Source organism: Prionailurus bengalensis, chromosome E1 (genome assembly GCF_016509475.1).
Source record: "Prionailurus bengalensis isolate Pbe53 chromosome E1, Fcat_Pben_1.1_paternal_pri, whole genome shotgun sequence".
In the NCBI taxonomy this organism is placed as follows: Eukaryota; Metazoa; Chordata; class Mammalia; order Carnivora; family Felidae; genus Prionailurus; species Prionailurus bengalensis.
Genome location: NC_057347.1, coordinates 46,738,463 through 46,753,706, shown reverse-complemented (window position 1 = coordinate 46,753,706; position 15,244 = coordinate 46,738,463). Strand labels below are relative to the sequence as shown.

The 15,244-nt window shown below is 41.7% G+C and overlaps 1 protein-coding gene and 1 non-coding gene across 21 annotated transcripts in view; one reads left to right on the top strand and one right to left on the bottom strand.

Moving 5' to 3' along the window:
• Positions 1–15,244, top strand: part of BPTF (bromodomain PHD finger transcription factor) — a 147,988-nt gene that overhangs the window by 116,442 nt on the left and 16,302 nt on the right. For 12 of the 20 annotated variants that reach the window (XM_043585037.1, XM_043585034.1, XM_043585033.1 and 9 more), the window contains 6 exons: positions 310–527; positions 3,409–3,631; positions 4,310–5,226; positions 6,818–6,900; positions 7,214–7,439; positions 13,902–14,242. In XM_043585037.1, the coding sequence (XP_043440972.1) occupies positions 310–527; positions 3,409–3,631; positions 4,310–5,226; positions 6,818–6,900; positions 7,214–7,439; positions 13,902–14,242 (2,008 nt within the window). The remainder of the gene's footprint in view (positions 1–309; positions 528–3,408; positions 3,632–4,309; positions 5,227–6,817; positions 6,901–7,213; positions 7,440–13,901; positions 14,243–15,244) is intronic. The other 8 variants (XM_043585046.1, XM_043585042.1, XM_043585043.1 and 5 more) reach the window with 1 other exon arrangement.
• Positions 12,331–12,403, bottom strand: TRNAK-CUU. The gene has a single exon. It is a non-coding gene; the product is annotated as a tRNA-Lys (tRNA).

Sequence of the window (15,244 nt, the reverse complement as noted above, 5' to 3'; positions counted from 1 at the left end):
AATGGCTTATTAGATATATATTTCTTCCTTCAGTCTTCCCTCTTGTCATTTTAGCTTTGGCCTCCCAGGAAGAATATTGTTTTTTCAGTCTCCTGCAGATAGCAGGAACTGGGGAATGGCTGTGTGAGCTGAGCGAGAGTAGCTTCACTGGCAACCAGGTGGGACTGTGGGCGTGGATATATGTCTGAGCACATCCTTGGGCTGACGGCATCACATAAGTCTTTTCGAAAACTGAGAAGAGTGCCTTCACCTGACGCGTTGACTGCCTGGGGGCATATAAGCATTCATAACGTTTTGCTGTTTGTGTAGGTGCCCCTCAGCAAGTGGTGACCCAGATCATTAGAGGGCAACCCGTTTCCACCGCGATCTCTACCCCTAATGCAGTTTCCTCAGCACCAGGACAGAAAGGATTAACTTCGGGAACATCCAGTGCAAATCTGCAGCCTTCACCCTCCCCGGCCCCTCGTCCCCAACAGGGACAGGTGAAGCTCACCATGGCTCAACTCACTCAGTTAACACAGGGCCACGTAAGTAATGGCATTTCATGGTAACTCTCTTTTTCCAGTCTTCATTTGTAATTCCACTTAGTTAACTCTCGAGGTGATCCGTTTTATTCTTGCAGTAAGTTTAAAAACAGGTACTTACTCTCAGAAGATTAAAATGTACTTTTTGAAGAAATGGCTGCTTTGTAGAGTCAAAAATACTTCTTAAAGGCGAGATATAATCAGTTTCAGTCATCTAGAGCCCTTAGACTGTGAGCTAAAACAGCCAGATGGATAATCCTCTTAAGTACCAAAACATTATTAGTTGACCAATTTCCATTGGAAAAATAAGACTTGAGTACATCAGCTGCTTCCTTGCAAGATTCAACTGTTCTCAGTTCTTCTAGTAGTAATCAGTAGGTTGAATGCAGTTCCTTTAAAAATCAAGGAGATTTTCTTATGGAAACTGACAGGCTGATTTTTTAAAAATTTAAAATGGAAGTGCAAAGGAGAAGGAATAGTTATAAAACTGTTGACGAACAGGAGGCTTTGCCCTGTATGATGACCTGATATCAAAATATTTATGATAACGCCTCACTCATTAGTACAGAAAGGTGCAGACAACTAGGACAGATAGATGAATAGCGCAGCAGAGAATGCAAAAAGTGACCCATGCCTGTGTGAACGCTTGTTCCGTGATAGAGATGTCATTACAAGCCATTGAGAAGGGAACAGACTTTCTAGTAAATGGTGCTGGGACAATTGAATTTGTACGGAAAACTGTGAAACTGGGCCACTACCTCACTCCCCAACTCCTTTCCAGGAGGATAAAAGTCCTACCTGTGAAAGGTAAGAGTATAATACTTTCAGAAGATTAGAGAGAAGAACACCTTCATAACCTTAGGATAAGAAAGAAAGGCTTTCTTACTTACACACAAAAAACACTAACCATAAAGGAAAAGATTTATAAATTCAACCCCATTAAAAATAAGAACTTCAGTTCATCAGACATTATAAAAAGTAACACAAACACAGACTGTTATCCAAAACACATGAAGAATTACTAAAAATAAGGCAAAAGAGCAAAGCTCAGTAAAAAAAAAAAAAAAAAAAAAAAAAAAAAAGTTGGGGCATACAAACTTGACGAGGAGAGAAGAAATCTAAATATCCAAAATCAAAAAAACTACTGAACTCTATTGGTAACGAGGGAAATGGATATGAGAACCGTGTACATAAGAGGTTGGTATAAGTTGAAATGTTGGTCAAGATGAAGAGCTGGCAAAGACGTGAAACAAAATACACTTCCATGTGCAACCGCGGTGGTATAAATTGGTTTAGCCGTTTGGACGACTCCAGGCGTGACCTGGCAAAGTTGAGGGTATGCATACCTCTGGTCCGGGAGTTCTCCCGTATTCCCTAACGAAGTTCTTGTTCACGTGAGCACCAGGATAATGAACATGAGTCTTCATAGCAGCATGGTTCACCAGAGTAGAAAAGTAAGAACAGCCCAAAAGTCTGTCTACTGTCAGTTCGATAAATTGTGTTGTAGTTTTACGGTAATGAAAATGAAAAACCGTGGCCACACAGAACCACATTGTTGAGCTGAGGGAGCAAGTATGAAACTTACATTATGATTCCATTTGCACAAAATTCAGAAACGGGCAAAACCAGCTGTGCTGTATAGGGATACAGGGCTGCTGCATTGTCCGTCAAGAGAAGCTTCATTCTCATCGTGTTTTTCACGGAGGGCATTCTTGAAGTTGTGAACCTGTAACCCCAGAAAGGTCTGTACTTAAGCAGTCGCACTATGAAGAAGTGTGATGATACTGTAACAGTGAGAACAGTGGTTACCTCCAGAGGAAAGGAGGGGAACGCAGATCAGAGCAGATCTCAGCAGGGACTTCTTGGATACTGGTGACGACGACCTGAGTGCTGATTTTATAGATGTTTACTTTTATAATTATTTTTTAAACTATACTTGGTGTTTTATGCATTTTCGAATGTGCAAGAGTAAACGAGGGACCCGTGAGTAAAGTATATGTGCATTAGTATATGAACTTGGTGGCGTCAGCCTGGGCTGTTGAGAATTTGGGGTGGGTTGTTTTACTTTGATTTCTAACTCTCCGCCGTGTCCCTAGTAGTTAATTTTCCTGGATTAACAGGTCCTGGACAGAAGTGGCAGTACATACAGAGTTCTTAGTTCCTGGTCCCCATTTTTGTAACTACCTGGGCATTAGCGACCCTGTGCCCAGCGACCCACGACTTGTCGAAACCCTAAGCTTTTTCTCCTTCAGTGCACACAGACACACACCATAGGTAATCTGGTACATACTGAAAAAGTGAAACCAGGAGACCTGGGTTCCTCATTTTTTCTCACCTTTAAGTTCATCTCTAGCTTTGGGCAAGTGACTTGAACTTTCTAACCTTGAGTTTCTTAATTGGTGATAAGATTATAGTAATATTTTCTCTCCCCACTCCACGAAGTCACAAGTCCATTGTGAGAATCCAGCGAGACAGTATATACAAAGTTGCTTTGAAAATTACAAAATAATACGAATATAAGATGGTTTAAAATCAGAATTTTGTGGAGACATTAGTCATTCACTTCAGTGCCCTTATTTTGTAGATAGTAGGGAAATTTAGATCTGGAGGAGTAGTGTTACTTGTAGACAGATACCTGGCTGTCCATTTGGAGAGCTTGGACTGGAACTCTGGGCCATTAGTTCATATTTTCTCCGTTAAACAACATCAGTCTTTCCAAATAAATATTGTTACTTTAGCTTATCTGAATTCCTTTCGATGCCGTTCTCTAGACCTTCAGATACGTAGTTTCATTACGTCAAAAGGATCTTTCCAACGTAAAAGTGGTATACTTAAAGACTGATGCTTTGAACACTGTTTACCCGTTGTCCTTTGTTTTCCATAGGGCGGCAATCAAGGTTTGACAGTAGTAATTCAAGGACAAGGTCAAACGACTGGACAGTTGCAGTTGATACCTCAAGGGGTGACTATACTCCCGGGCCCAGGACAGCAGCTGATGCAAGCGGCCATGCCAAACGGTACTGTCCAGCGGTTCCTCTTCACACCTTTGGCCACAACAGCCGCAGCAGCCAGCAGCACCACCACCACCGTTTCCACTACGGCAGCAGGTAGAACTTGGGGTTAGCACACGTGCCGCTTGTCGTTGCACAAGTTGCTGGGCTGACAGAGGGAAAGGAGGCCCAGTGTTTATCTTGGGGAAGATATGCCTGAAGCCAGTGAGCCTAAGAGCTGTCCGGTCAACCTCACAGCATCTCTTGTTCCTACAGGTTCCCTGTCACCTCCATCACCCCATAAAAGATACAGAAAATTGGGGCGGGGGGTCAAAAACAGTGGGTATCATGGTAACTGGGCCCACACTTGTGTCTTGCCCAGCCTTGTGGGCACCACTGGAGTCATGGTGCCTCGGGGGCACCAATGGATTACGCAGGTAATGTCGGGGAAGGTTGATGTATCCAGCTCATGGCCTGCACTTAGCTGCAGGTCCAGAACCACTGTGTTAGCCTCCCACTGCCGGCTGCCCTCACCACTCCCCAGGAAAACAATGAGGGTTTAACGTCAGCCTGTCCCAGAAGTCCTGGCTGATTTCTAGAGACAGGGCCTGGCTCCCCGGTTAGGAGAGTCCTAACTCAAATGTGTCTCTGGAGTGTCTCTGGAATGTCTTAAGGTGTCAGTCTTCTATACAGAAATTCAGAATTCGCACCTTTAGGAAATCCCCTGCAGATTCTTCTTTAACCAAGGTTCTGTGTTGTAGAGTCATAGAAACATTTGGTCTTTCTTTTTCACAGGTACAGGTGAACAAAGACAGAGTAAATTATCACCCCCAACACAGGTGCCACAAGCCAAAACCTTGCCACCAGCTCAGTCATCAAGTGTGAGTCCTCCAGAAGCCCAGCCACAGACTGCTCAGCCTTCAGCTCAGCCCCAGCCCCAAACCCAGCCCCCGTCCCCAGCTCAGCCTGAAGTGCAGACTCAGCCTGAAGCTCAGACCCCAACAACTGTTGCATCCCATGTCCCTTCTGAAGCACAACCCGCCCAAGCACAGTCATCCAAACCCCAAGTCGCAGTACAGTGTCAGCCTCAAAGTAATGTCCAAGGACAGTCTCCTGCTCGCGTCCAAAGTCCACCACAGACTCGAATACGTCCATCGACTCCATCCCAAGTGTCTCCCGGACAGCAATCCCAGGTTCAGACTACAACCTCACAACCGATTCCAATTCAACCACATACATCTCTTCAGACACCTTCCCAGGGCCAGCCACAATCACAACCCCAGGTACAGTCTCCAACTCAAACTCTTTCATCAGGACAGACGTTAAACCAAGTTACTGTTTCATCCCCATCCCGTCCTCAGCTACAGATACAGCAGCCGCAGCCCCAAGTCATTGCTGTGCCCCAGCTGCAACAACAAGTCCAGGTTCTCTCTCAGATCCAGTCGCAGGTTGTGGCTCAGATACAGGCTCAGCAAGGTGGTGTGCCCCAGCAAATCAAACTCCAGTTACCTATTCAAATTCAGCAAAGCAGTCCTGTGCAGACTCACCACATTCAGAATGTGGTTACAGTGCAGGCAGCCAGTGTGCAAGAGCAGTTGCAAAGGGTTCAGCAACTCAGGGATCAGCAGCAAAAGAAGAAGCAGCAACAGATAGAAATTAAGCGGGAACACACTCTCCAAGCTTCTAATCAAAGTGAAATCATTCAGAAACAGGTAAAGTTATTAAGTAAAAGCAGCATGTTCAGTAGCTTGAATGATTGTGCTGTGCAGTAGACCTAGTGTTGGTTGTATCAGGTTTCCTACAGGAGACAAAAGTCATTGACGGTTCTATTTAGAAAGCAGCACTGGATTGACGAAAAAACACTGAATGACTGCCATGGCTTGGAACTCTTCCTGGATGTGACAATCAGTGCTTATTAGAAAAACTGCCTGTACTGGGGGAGAACTAAGGTGGGAAGGATGGAGTTAGGAGTTTCCGCACCATTGATATAGGACTTGAAGGTCAACTAAGCTTACAGCCGCTCAGGCATCAGAAGCGCTCTGAAGTTATTTGCAGTTGTCACTCCTTAGTTTGCGTGAGGGACACATTACAGACGATTGAAACTCATTTGCGTTTCTAACCACACCTTTGTTAGAGGTGGAGATTCTTCTATCCCATAGCTCAAATAAAAAGTGGCATCCTACGATAGCGTCTTAGTGAAGTAAGGCAATTTAGAGGAGTCGGAATTACTCTACTTAAAATGAAGTCACATGTACAAGATCCTGAAGCGTTGCTGAGGGGAACTTTCTTTGCGTCAACAGCGTGCACCACTCAGCATTAGTCAGGAGGTTGAGTGTGGATTTCCAGTGTTCCCAAGTCATGAGACCTGCGTTCAGTTCCTGGGTCTCCCGTTCACAGTCCACGACACTGTCCTCTCTGCCCTGAGCTCCGTATCCTCGTTAATACTCCCTCTCTTGACAGCCACGTGAGATTATTGTAACGATTAAATGAGGTCATGTGTATAGAAACGCTTTGCATTTTATTTTTTATTGGGATATGTTTGACACACAGCAGTGTATAAATTTAAGGTGTACAACACGTTGATTTGGTACACGGATATTTGGAACGTGATTGCCATTGTAGCAGCAGTCAGCACCTCTGTCACGCCGTATGAGCGACATTCCTTTGCAGTGGTTGGATTAATTGAGATCCTGTCTCCTAGCACGTTTGATGATTCTAATGCAACGTCGTTAGAAGTGCTTTTTAAACAACAAAGGGATTTTAAAGGCTTGTGGTAATTTTCTTATAAATCGATGCCCTATGTGTGTTCAAATGCATTATTACCCAGCTTTTAGTACCGTGTAGTCTGTAAACTTAGAATTACTACAATATCTGTCTTTATCCTAATCTCTGTGCAAAGTGGGACGGGGAGGAGAAATTAATACCTAGGAAGAGAGCATAATGTTAACAAAAATGGCTGTTGCGGCGTGATAGCCAGGTGAAAATTACAGCTTCTATTCCTTTTTTCGTGTCAAACAAGTGAGTTAATTTTTTCATGCCTCAGAATCTCATTTATAAGATTATCCCTTTCGGTGTCGTTACGAGGAATAATTGAGGTAATGTCAGGTGCTTACGTAGCACAGTGCCCAGTACACGGTAAGCACTCAGGCCATATTGCAGCTCTAATTCTGTTTATGTTCTGACATAAAACTCTTACAGTTTTCTTTGGAAAACATACATGTGCTCAGATTTCTGCTGTTAATCTGTATACCAACATGTAGTCATTATAAAATATGCACTTTGGGATTTTGTTCTGTCCTGAAGGTGGTGATGAAGCATAATGCTGTAATAGAACATTTAAAGCAGAAAAAGACCATGACTCCAGCTGAAAGAGAAGAGAATCAAAGGTAGGAAGACATGTTTATAACCCAGCGACACAGGGTCTCATTGTACGTCAGCCTTTCCTCTTTAGCATGTACACGGACAGGACGTCTGAGTTTAAGTTTTTTTGTTGGTTTGTTTTGGTTTTTTATCTTGGCTGAAGTTCATTAAACGTGGATACTTGGCAATACTGGGTGCTCGTAACTGGTCTGAATCACTCTTTGAAGCTTTCCGGTCACAGAAAGTTTGTGTATCAGCCGTAGAGACATAGAAAAATGATGTCTTGAGCTTTTCAGAATGACATGCCCAGCATTACATGGATTGTGTATTTCTCTCCAGAATGATTGTCTGTAACCAGGTGATGAAGTATATTTTGGATAAGATAGATAAAGAAGAAAAACAGGCAGCAAAAAAACGGAAGCGCGAAGAGAGTGTGGAACAGAAACGTAGCAAGCAGAATGCCACCAAGCTCTCCGCGCTGCTCTTCAAACACAAAGAACAACTCAAAGCGGAAATACTAAAAAAGAGAGCGCTCCTGGACAAAGACCTACAAATTCAAGTGCAGGTAAGAAGGGATTTCCTTTCCTTCCATGGCCAGTGTTTAGCATGTCATTATATTCTTTTTTTTTTTTTTTCCCTTGCCTCTTTGGTTACGCTTTACATTTCAGCTAGTTTCTAGAACTTAACATTTTTGTGCATAAACTAAAAGCAGTGGGACACATGTCTTTTCAAACACGACAGAGCTTTTATATCTGAAGGCGTCTAGTAATCGCTCAAGTAACCACTCTAAGAGAGGTCAGTCTATTGATTTAAAGAAAAACATTTTGAGCACCTTCTTGGGGATAGCGTTTATTCTCTGTGACATAGTCTCGCCAAAAGTTATCAGAAGCCAAGTTTCATGAGAAAGGTAGACCAAGAACTACAAAACAGTGTCGGAAGAATGAAAAATAGAGTGCCCATTAAATAAGCGGCATCTGGGTGGCTTAGTCAGTTAAGCATCCAACAATGGGTTTTGGCTCGGGTCGTGATCCCATGGTTCATGGGTTCAAGCCCCACATTGGGCTCTGCGCTGACAGTGTGTGGAACCTGTTTGGGATTCTCTCTCTCTCTCTCTCTCTCTCTCTCTCTCTCTCAAAATAAATAAACTTAAAAAAAAAAAAAAGGAGAAGAAGAAGAGCACCCATTAAATAAGACCCCGTATTTTCTTGTCTTGTAACTGATCCTGTAGGCATTGCTAACCCTCTGCTTGCTTGGGGTTATTTAAAAATGAAAGAAGACATCTATTCATGTATATTTGAACAGCTTCTTAGAAGTAGGCTATCTAAAGCATACCTAAATGTGCCTTGTATATTTTAAAAAGATGAGAAGTATTTTTTTTTTAATTGATCAGCCCAGCAACCAATGGTTCCACAACTCTGAGACATTAAGAGACCTTCCCACTAAAGTCAAAAACCAGATGACAGTGCCGAAAACCACCATTATTATTTATTACCTCCTGAAATTTCTAGATAGTGTATTAAGTCAAGAAAAAAAAGAAGGTAAAATGTTTATTGTATATGATACAATATTATATTATATTGTATATATAATATCATAATGTATAATATTATATCAACAGCCCCACCCTAAATTTTATGAGAGGATTCAGTGAGGTAGTCACTCACTAGATAAATGAGACTACAACCGTTGTCAAAGGGCAATAAACAAAAGCCAATTCTTAGTAGCAAATATTCCCTCTCACCTTAAATTAAGGTACATTTCATAGCAGGGGCACCTGGGTGGCTCAGTCAGTTAAGCGTCCAACTTCGGCTCAGGTCATGATCTTGCAGTGCATGGGTTTGAGCCCCACATCGGGCTCTGTGCCAACAGCTCAGAGCCTGGAGCCTGCTTCAGATTCTGTGTCTCCCTTCCTCTCTGCCCTTCCCCTTCTCACTCTCTGTCTCTGTCTCTCTCTCTCTCTCTCAAAAATAAATAAACATTTAAAAAAATTTTTTTGTGTGTGAGATACATTTCAGGGCCCCTGGGTGACTCAGTTGGTTAAGCATCTGACTCTTGGTGTCAGCTCAGATCATGATCTCACGGTTTGTGAGTTCGAGCTGCATTGGGCTCCATTCTGTCAGTGTGGAGCCTGCTTGGGATTCTGTCTCTCTCTTTCTCTCTGATTCTCTCTCACTTGTGTGTGTTCTCTCTCTCAAAATAAGTGAGTAAATTTTAAGTTTTAAGTAGGGAAGGTTTTTTTTAAAGATACATTTCAGATCAAAAATTTTAATGTAAAAAAGGAAACCACAAAAATAATAGAAGAAAACAGGCCTGTCATCTTTGTAATCTTGGAGTAGGGAAAACCACTCCTGCGCATTACAGATCTCAAATGCTTCAAAGGAAAAAGACAGATTTGAAGACAGAAGAAAAAATTTTTTGTTGGAATAAAGAAAATACAATAAACTATTGAAAAACAGATAGCAAACAAAAAAAACATTTTATCATATTTATGACAGAATTAGTATTTCTAAAATTTAAAGAGCTCTTTAAGTCAGTAAGAAAAAGGAGAACATAAAAACAGAAAAAGATGAACATTAGTTAACTAGATGAGGGGAAATCCTGTCACTGCAATGTATACTGTAAATATATCTTGTAGTTTTATCAGGGATACCTCAATAAAGCTGAAATTAAAAAAAAAGAAACACTCTAATAATGTGTGAGACACACAATTTTCAAATTAAAAAATGCCAAACACCAATAAATGTACAAAAAGATAGTCAACCTAAATACCAAGGAATGAAATGAAAAGACTGTCGTTTTAGAGAAAATATGTATTTCTAGAGAACATTGCATCAGTGTATGAAAATTCTTTAAAATGTGGATATTCTGATCCATAATTTCACTTCTAGAAATTCTTCTAAGAAACAATTAGGCAAGATTTGTAAGCAAGGACATAATGAATGTTAATAATAATAATAATAAAAGTCTGGAATCATCCTGAAATCCACACAGTAATCGGTATTTCTCAACAGAAGGACTTTAGGCCCTTTCCATAGGTCAGGTTTTTTTACACACTGTAAGAACCAAAGCATTTACTAAATGATAGTATCACCTGCAACCCAAAAAATGACCTTGCCCCTCCACCTACATTCTCAAATACTCTCTAGAGGTACCTCAGTTGGGAACCACTGGATTAAATGCATTTGGGTGTCCACACAATGGACTGCCATTGTAACAAAATGGTGAGTGCAGAATTGGTACTTTTTGTTTTTAATTCCTTGGGGAAAATTCTCCATGAGAAAAGTTTGAATGAAAAATTCAGCTTGCGGAATAGGATGTAAATGTGACTTGTCCATTCAATTCATGCAGCTGGTATTTAACATCTAATGTGTGTCATATGCTATTCCTACTCCATCTTCTGCACAGAATGGGGATTTATTTATAATCTGTATTCTTTACATATAAATAAATAAATTGGACTTGTACAGTCAGATGTCTTTGAAAACAATTAGCTTGGCCAACAAATGAAAATAATCTAAGTCAGGGATTCTGGATGGCTCAGTCAGTTGGGCGTCCAACTCTTGATTTTGGCTCAGGCTGTGATCTCATACTTGGTGAGTTTCACCCTGTCTCGGGCTCCACTCTCTATCCCTCTTTCTGTGCCCCTCCCCCCATTCGTGTTCTCTCTCTCTCTCTCGCTCTCTCTCTCGCTCTCTCTTTCAAAAATAAGTAAATAAACATTTAAAAATTCTGTAAGTTGGGGCACCTGGGTGGCTCAGTCAGTTAAGCATCCAACTTTGGCTCTGGTCATGATCTCATGATCCATGAGTTCGAGCCCCGCATCACACTCTGTGCTGACAGCTCAGAGCCTGGAGCCTCCTTTGGATTCTGTGTCTCCCTCTCTCTCTCTCTCTCTCTCTCTCTCTCTCTCTCTCTCTGTCCCTCCCCCACTTGCACTCTGTCTTTTTCTCTCTCAAAAATAAATAAACATTAAAAAAATTTATAAGTCATTGCACCCCCCAGAGATGACTGTTGTTAAATAATTTTAGAATATAACTTACATTATTTTTAATGTATGTATCCATATGTAAACTCAATTTATACAAAAACAGAATCACACTAGAGACAACACATACAGAATATGTCTCTGTACTCATTACAGTGTGCAGCCATTTAAAAAACAGCGCTTCTGTAAATATTCTATTATACAGGATGGTGTTCTTAACCGTATATTACATAATCTAATGAGTAAGAAAATTTATTATACTTTAAAAAAATTTTTTTAATGTTTATTCATTTTTGAGAGACACAAAGAGACAGAGCGCAAGTGGAGGTGGGGCAGAGAGAGAGAGGGAGACGCAGAATCCGAAGCAGGCTCCAGGCTCTGAGCTGCCAGCACAGAGCTCAATGCGGGGCTTGAACCCATGAATCATGGGGTCATGACCTGAGCTGAAGTCAGATGCTTAACCAACTGAGCCACCCAGGCGCCTGTTTATATCTTTATTCTTGTATGATTTCTGCTTGTCTCTCTTTTTTGTTAAATAGACTGTTTTTTAGAGTTTGAAATTTACAGAAAAATTATACAGGAAAGTTCTTGTATACTCACCCCCCTTCAAAACACACACACACACACACACGCGCGCACACACACACACACACACACACACACGTTTATTATTAACATCTTGTATCAGTGTGGCCATTTGTTACAGTTGATGAGCCAGGTAGTACATTGCTATTAACTAAAGTCCACGGTTTACATTGTTTCACTCTTTGTGTTACACGGTCCTGGGAGTTTGACAAATGTGTAATGTCAAACCAAAGTTACAGACAGAATAGTTCCACTGCCCTAAAAATGTCCTGTGTTCCACCTTTTTATCTTTCCTCCAACCCTCTCTGCTTCTCTTATTGATAAAGTAATTTCTTACCATTTCTTAATAGAAATTAAACCTTCATTTAGTTCTTTGAACATCTCAAACCTACATATTATGAAGTTTTGGGTCAAATTGTTCTATAAAATTGATTTCATTTGGAATTAATTCAGATTCAGTTATTGACTTTGCCTTTTTTCACATCACATGTTTTCATTTGATTTGCATTTGGCATTTAAGTGAGAGGAGTTCTGTTTCCTCCCCGGAAGCCCAGTGTAGAGCAGCCAGCCCCACATCAAGCAGGGAGCCTGTTCTCGTGACCCCCCCCCCCCCCCCCCATGCAGCATGTTGAGTCCCTTTCTCCCTGCAGAGACCGGTTGTTGTTGGGCCACCTCCTCCTACCTCTGAACCTGGAGTCCACCGGACCTGCATGTTTAGCCCTGTTCAGTATTGTGTTTCCATTTCATAGAGACATTTATTTTACTGAAACATGGCTCTATCTTTTCAATTTTTCTCTGTTTTATAGTTTACTGTCATTGGTGTGTTCTTGTAGGGGGGATCGAGTGTACACCCAACTTACCATCTTTGGGTTTTTTAAGTGATCTCTGCCTAATGTGAGGTTTGAACTCATGACCCTGAGATCAAGAGTCTCATGCTCTACCAAATGAGCCAGCCAGGCACCCCACCCCACCAAACCATCTTGATCATCTTGATTTTACTAAAATCCATTTCACTACGTTATAAACGCATCATATGAATTAGGAAAATGACGCTCAAGGTTTAGACTTTTTACATTGAGGAGGGCTGCTGAATAGTCATGCAGCTTACCTTCTCACTTACCGGACCATCTAGATGCTAAATAGAGAAAATAAGATTCATTAAACCAGGACCATTCAGGTTTATTTGTTAGAATTTTTGTGATGTTTACAGGGCGCCTGGCTGGCTCAGTCATTGGAACATGCGACTTTTGATCCCAGGGTCATAAGTTCGAGCCGCATGTTGGGTGTAGAAATTACTGTAAAAAAATTTTTTATTGTGATATTCAAAAGATCTTACCATGCTTAACAGTCGGTTAAGCATCTGACTCTTGATTTCAGCTCAGGTCATGATCTCATAGTTCATGAGTTCGAGCCGCACGCACATCAGGCTCTGTGCTGACAGCATGGAGCCTGCTTCGGATTCTCTCTCTCCCTGTCTCTCTGCCCTTCCCCTGCTCGTGCTCTCTATCTCAAAATAAATAATAAACAAATTTAAAAAAAAAGCTTGGTCATAGCAGTGATTTATTTACAGCAGGTTTGTTCATGGATGCCAATGGCCATGGCCTTTTCCAGAGAAATAATCATCATTTCTAAGAATAAGTTGTAGCACTAGGTAACACGTGTATCTGTAAAGTATTTCACGTGAAGAGAAGGAAGGGTTTTACTTTATATCAGAGTGTGTGTTGATAACATAGCTCTTCCTGCGTTTTTAAATTCTAGACCTAGGAGCCTAATAAATTAGACAAATCTGTCTCTCATTCAACTTGTGGCTGGTCAGGCCAAATTTTAAGAATCATGTTCAGTTTATAAGGACACAGATGGGGGCGCCTGGGTGGCTCAGTTGAGCGTCTGACTTCGGCTCAGGTCACGATCTCACGGTCTGTGAGTTCGAGCCCCGCATCAGGCTCTGTGCCGACAGCTCGGAGCCCGGAGCCTGTTTCGGATTCTGTGTCTCCTTCTCTCTCTGACCCTCCCCCGTTCATGCCCTGTCTCTCCCTGTCTCAAAAAAATAAATAAACGTTAAAAAGAAATTTTTATAAGGACACAGACGGTGAGCCGCCAGAAAGCAGCTAGCTAGTGGGTGAAGACACTTGTAACCCCATTCTGAGCAACAACAGAAATAACCGGGGCACGTTGTTTTCAGCAACTGGATCATCTTTCTGCAGGTGTCCTTTGAAGAGGCTGGCAGATCTCGAGTTGTTCTGTAATCTTCGCTTTATACTTCTCGTTGTTTTGACTGGGTTCAGAGTATAGTGAGGATGACGCTAAAATTACAAACCCCCTCACATGAGGCTGACCTTGGAGCCACTCCAACAAGGGGAGGGGAGGTGAGAAGAGAGGGAACGCAGAGTCCTCTAGCCGAGTCCGACATGTACGTGAGTTCGATGACAGCTTTGTATTGTCTTTAATTGACAACAGGAAGAGCTCAAGAGAGACCTGAGGATTAAGAAAGAAAAAGACATGGTGCAGGCCACAGCGGTAGCGGCTCCCTCCCCCGCAGCGCCGCCTGCGCCTCCGGCCCCTCCGCCTTCACCCCCGCCTCCGCCTCCCCCACAGCACACGGGCCCCCTGGCCACGGCCACGGCCACGGCCACGGCCACGACCACGCTGCCTGCCGCTTCCCAGAAGAGGAAGCGAGAAGAGGAAAGAGACTCGAGCTCCAAGTCCAAGAAGAAGAAAATGATCTCTACTACCTCAAAGGAAACTAAGAAGGACACAAAGCTTTACTGTATCTGTAAAACGCCTTACGATGAATCTAAGTGAGTACATCTTTTTTGAGCTTTAGTTTATTTTCTTAAAAGCTTAGCTGTTAAATTTCCAGTTGTGAAGAAAAGGAGTGTATTGGTAGCCATGTCAATGAAAGTAGTTGAAAGTGGGGATAATAACGTTTTCTCTGTGGTCTTGCATCTGATGTTCTTAAACATGACACTAGAAGAGTAAGACTTTTGTATTTTACGTGTTCATGATCCGTGTTTGTTCTTCATCGTATTCTTTTCTGTCAAAAACAAGCTTTCTGTTGCTCTTTTGCTTTCTCCTCTTCTCTCTGGATTAACTCCAAACCAATCGGTAATGCTGTCGGGAGAAGGAGGTGTGTTACTATCGCTGCCCAAAGTTGAGAGCATCCTTTCTGGAATGTGTTCACAACCTTACGATAACATCACATCTTAGAGACTATCTGAATACGAATGGTGTACAAGGTTTCAAGTTCGAGTAGTTTTGGTTTTTTATTGTTTAATTTTAAGCAATTCTGTGGTTTTTGTATTGGGGTACTGAAACTTAATATTATTTTTGTCAAAGTTCCCACTTTCTTACTGGGGACAAAAGCCAGAAAAATACAAGGAGTGTTTTCACTCAGTCCTTAATAATGACCCTCAAAAATGTGACAATAAGCATGGCAGCTGGAAGCTTTTTTTGACTGTTGTGACTTGTATTTGGTGATATACATACAAGATTTTAGAAACACTAATCCATTAATGCAGTTTTATTTGTTATCCTTATCATTCACCCCATTGTCCAGCTTTCCTTTTGAGCGTTTAAACGTAGGCCAGCTTTCTAAAGCCAAGATGAACTACGATATTTTTTGCAGGACCAAAATGTTTGATCATGCTAAAAATATATGATTCTTTAGAAGTAGCAATGCTTAATATCTACCTTAAGTGGATGCCTAACCAATTTATAGAATAAAATTGTGATCTCTTCAGTGAGGTTTTAAGTTACAACATTGGAGCTGCCTTCGTGCTTGCTATTTAAAATTATAACGT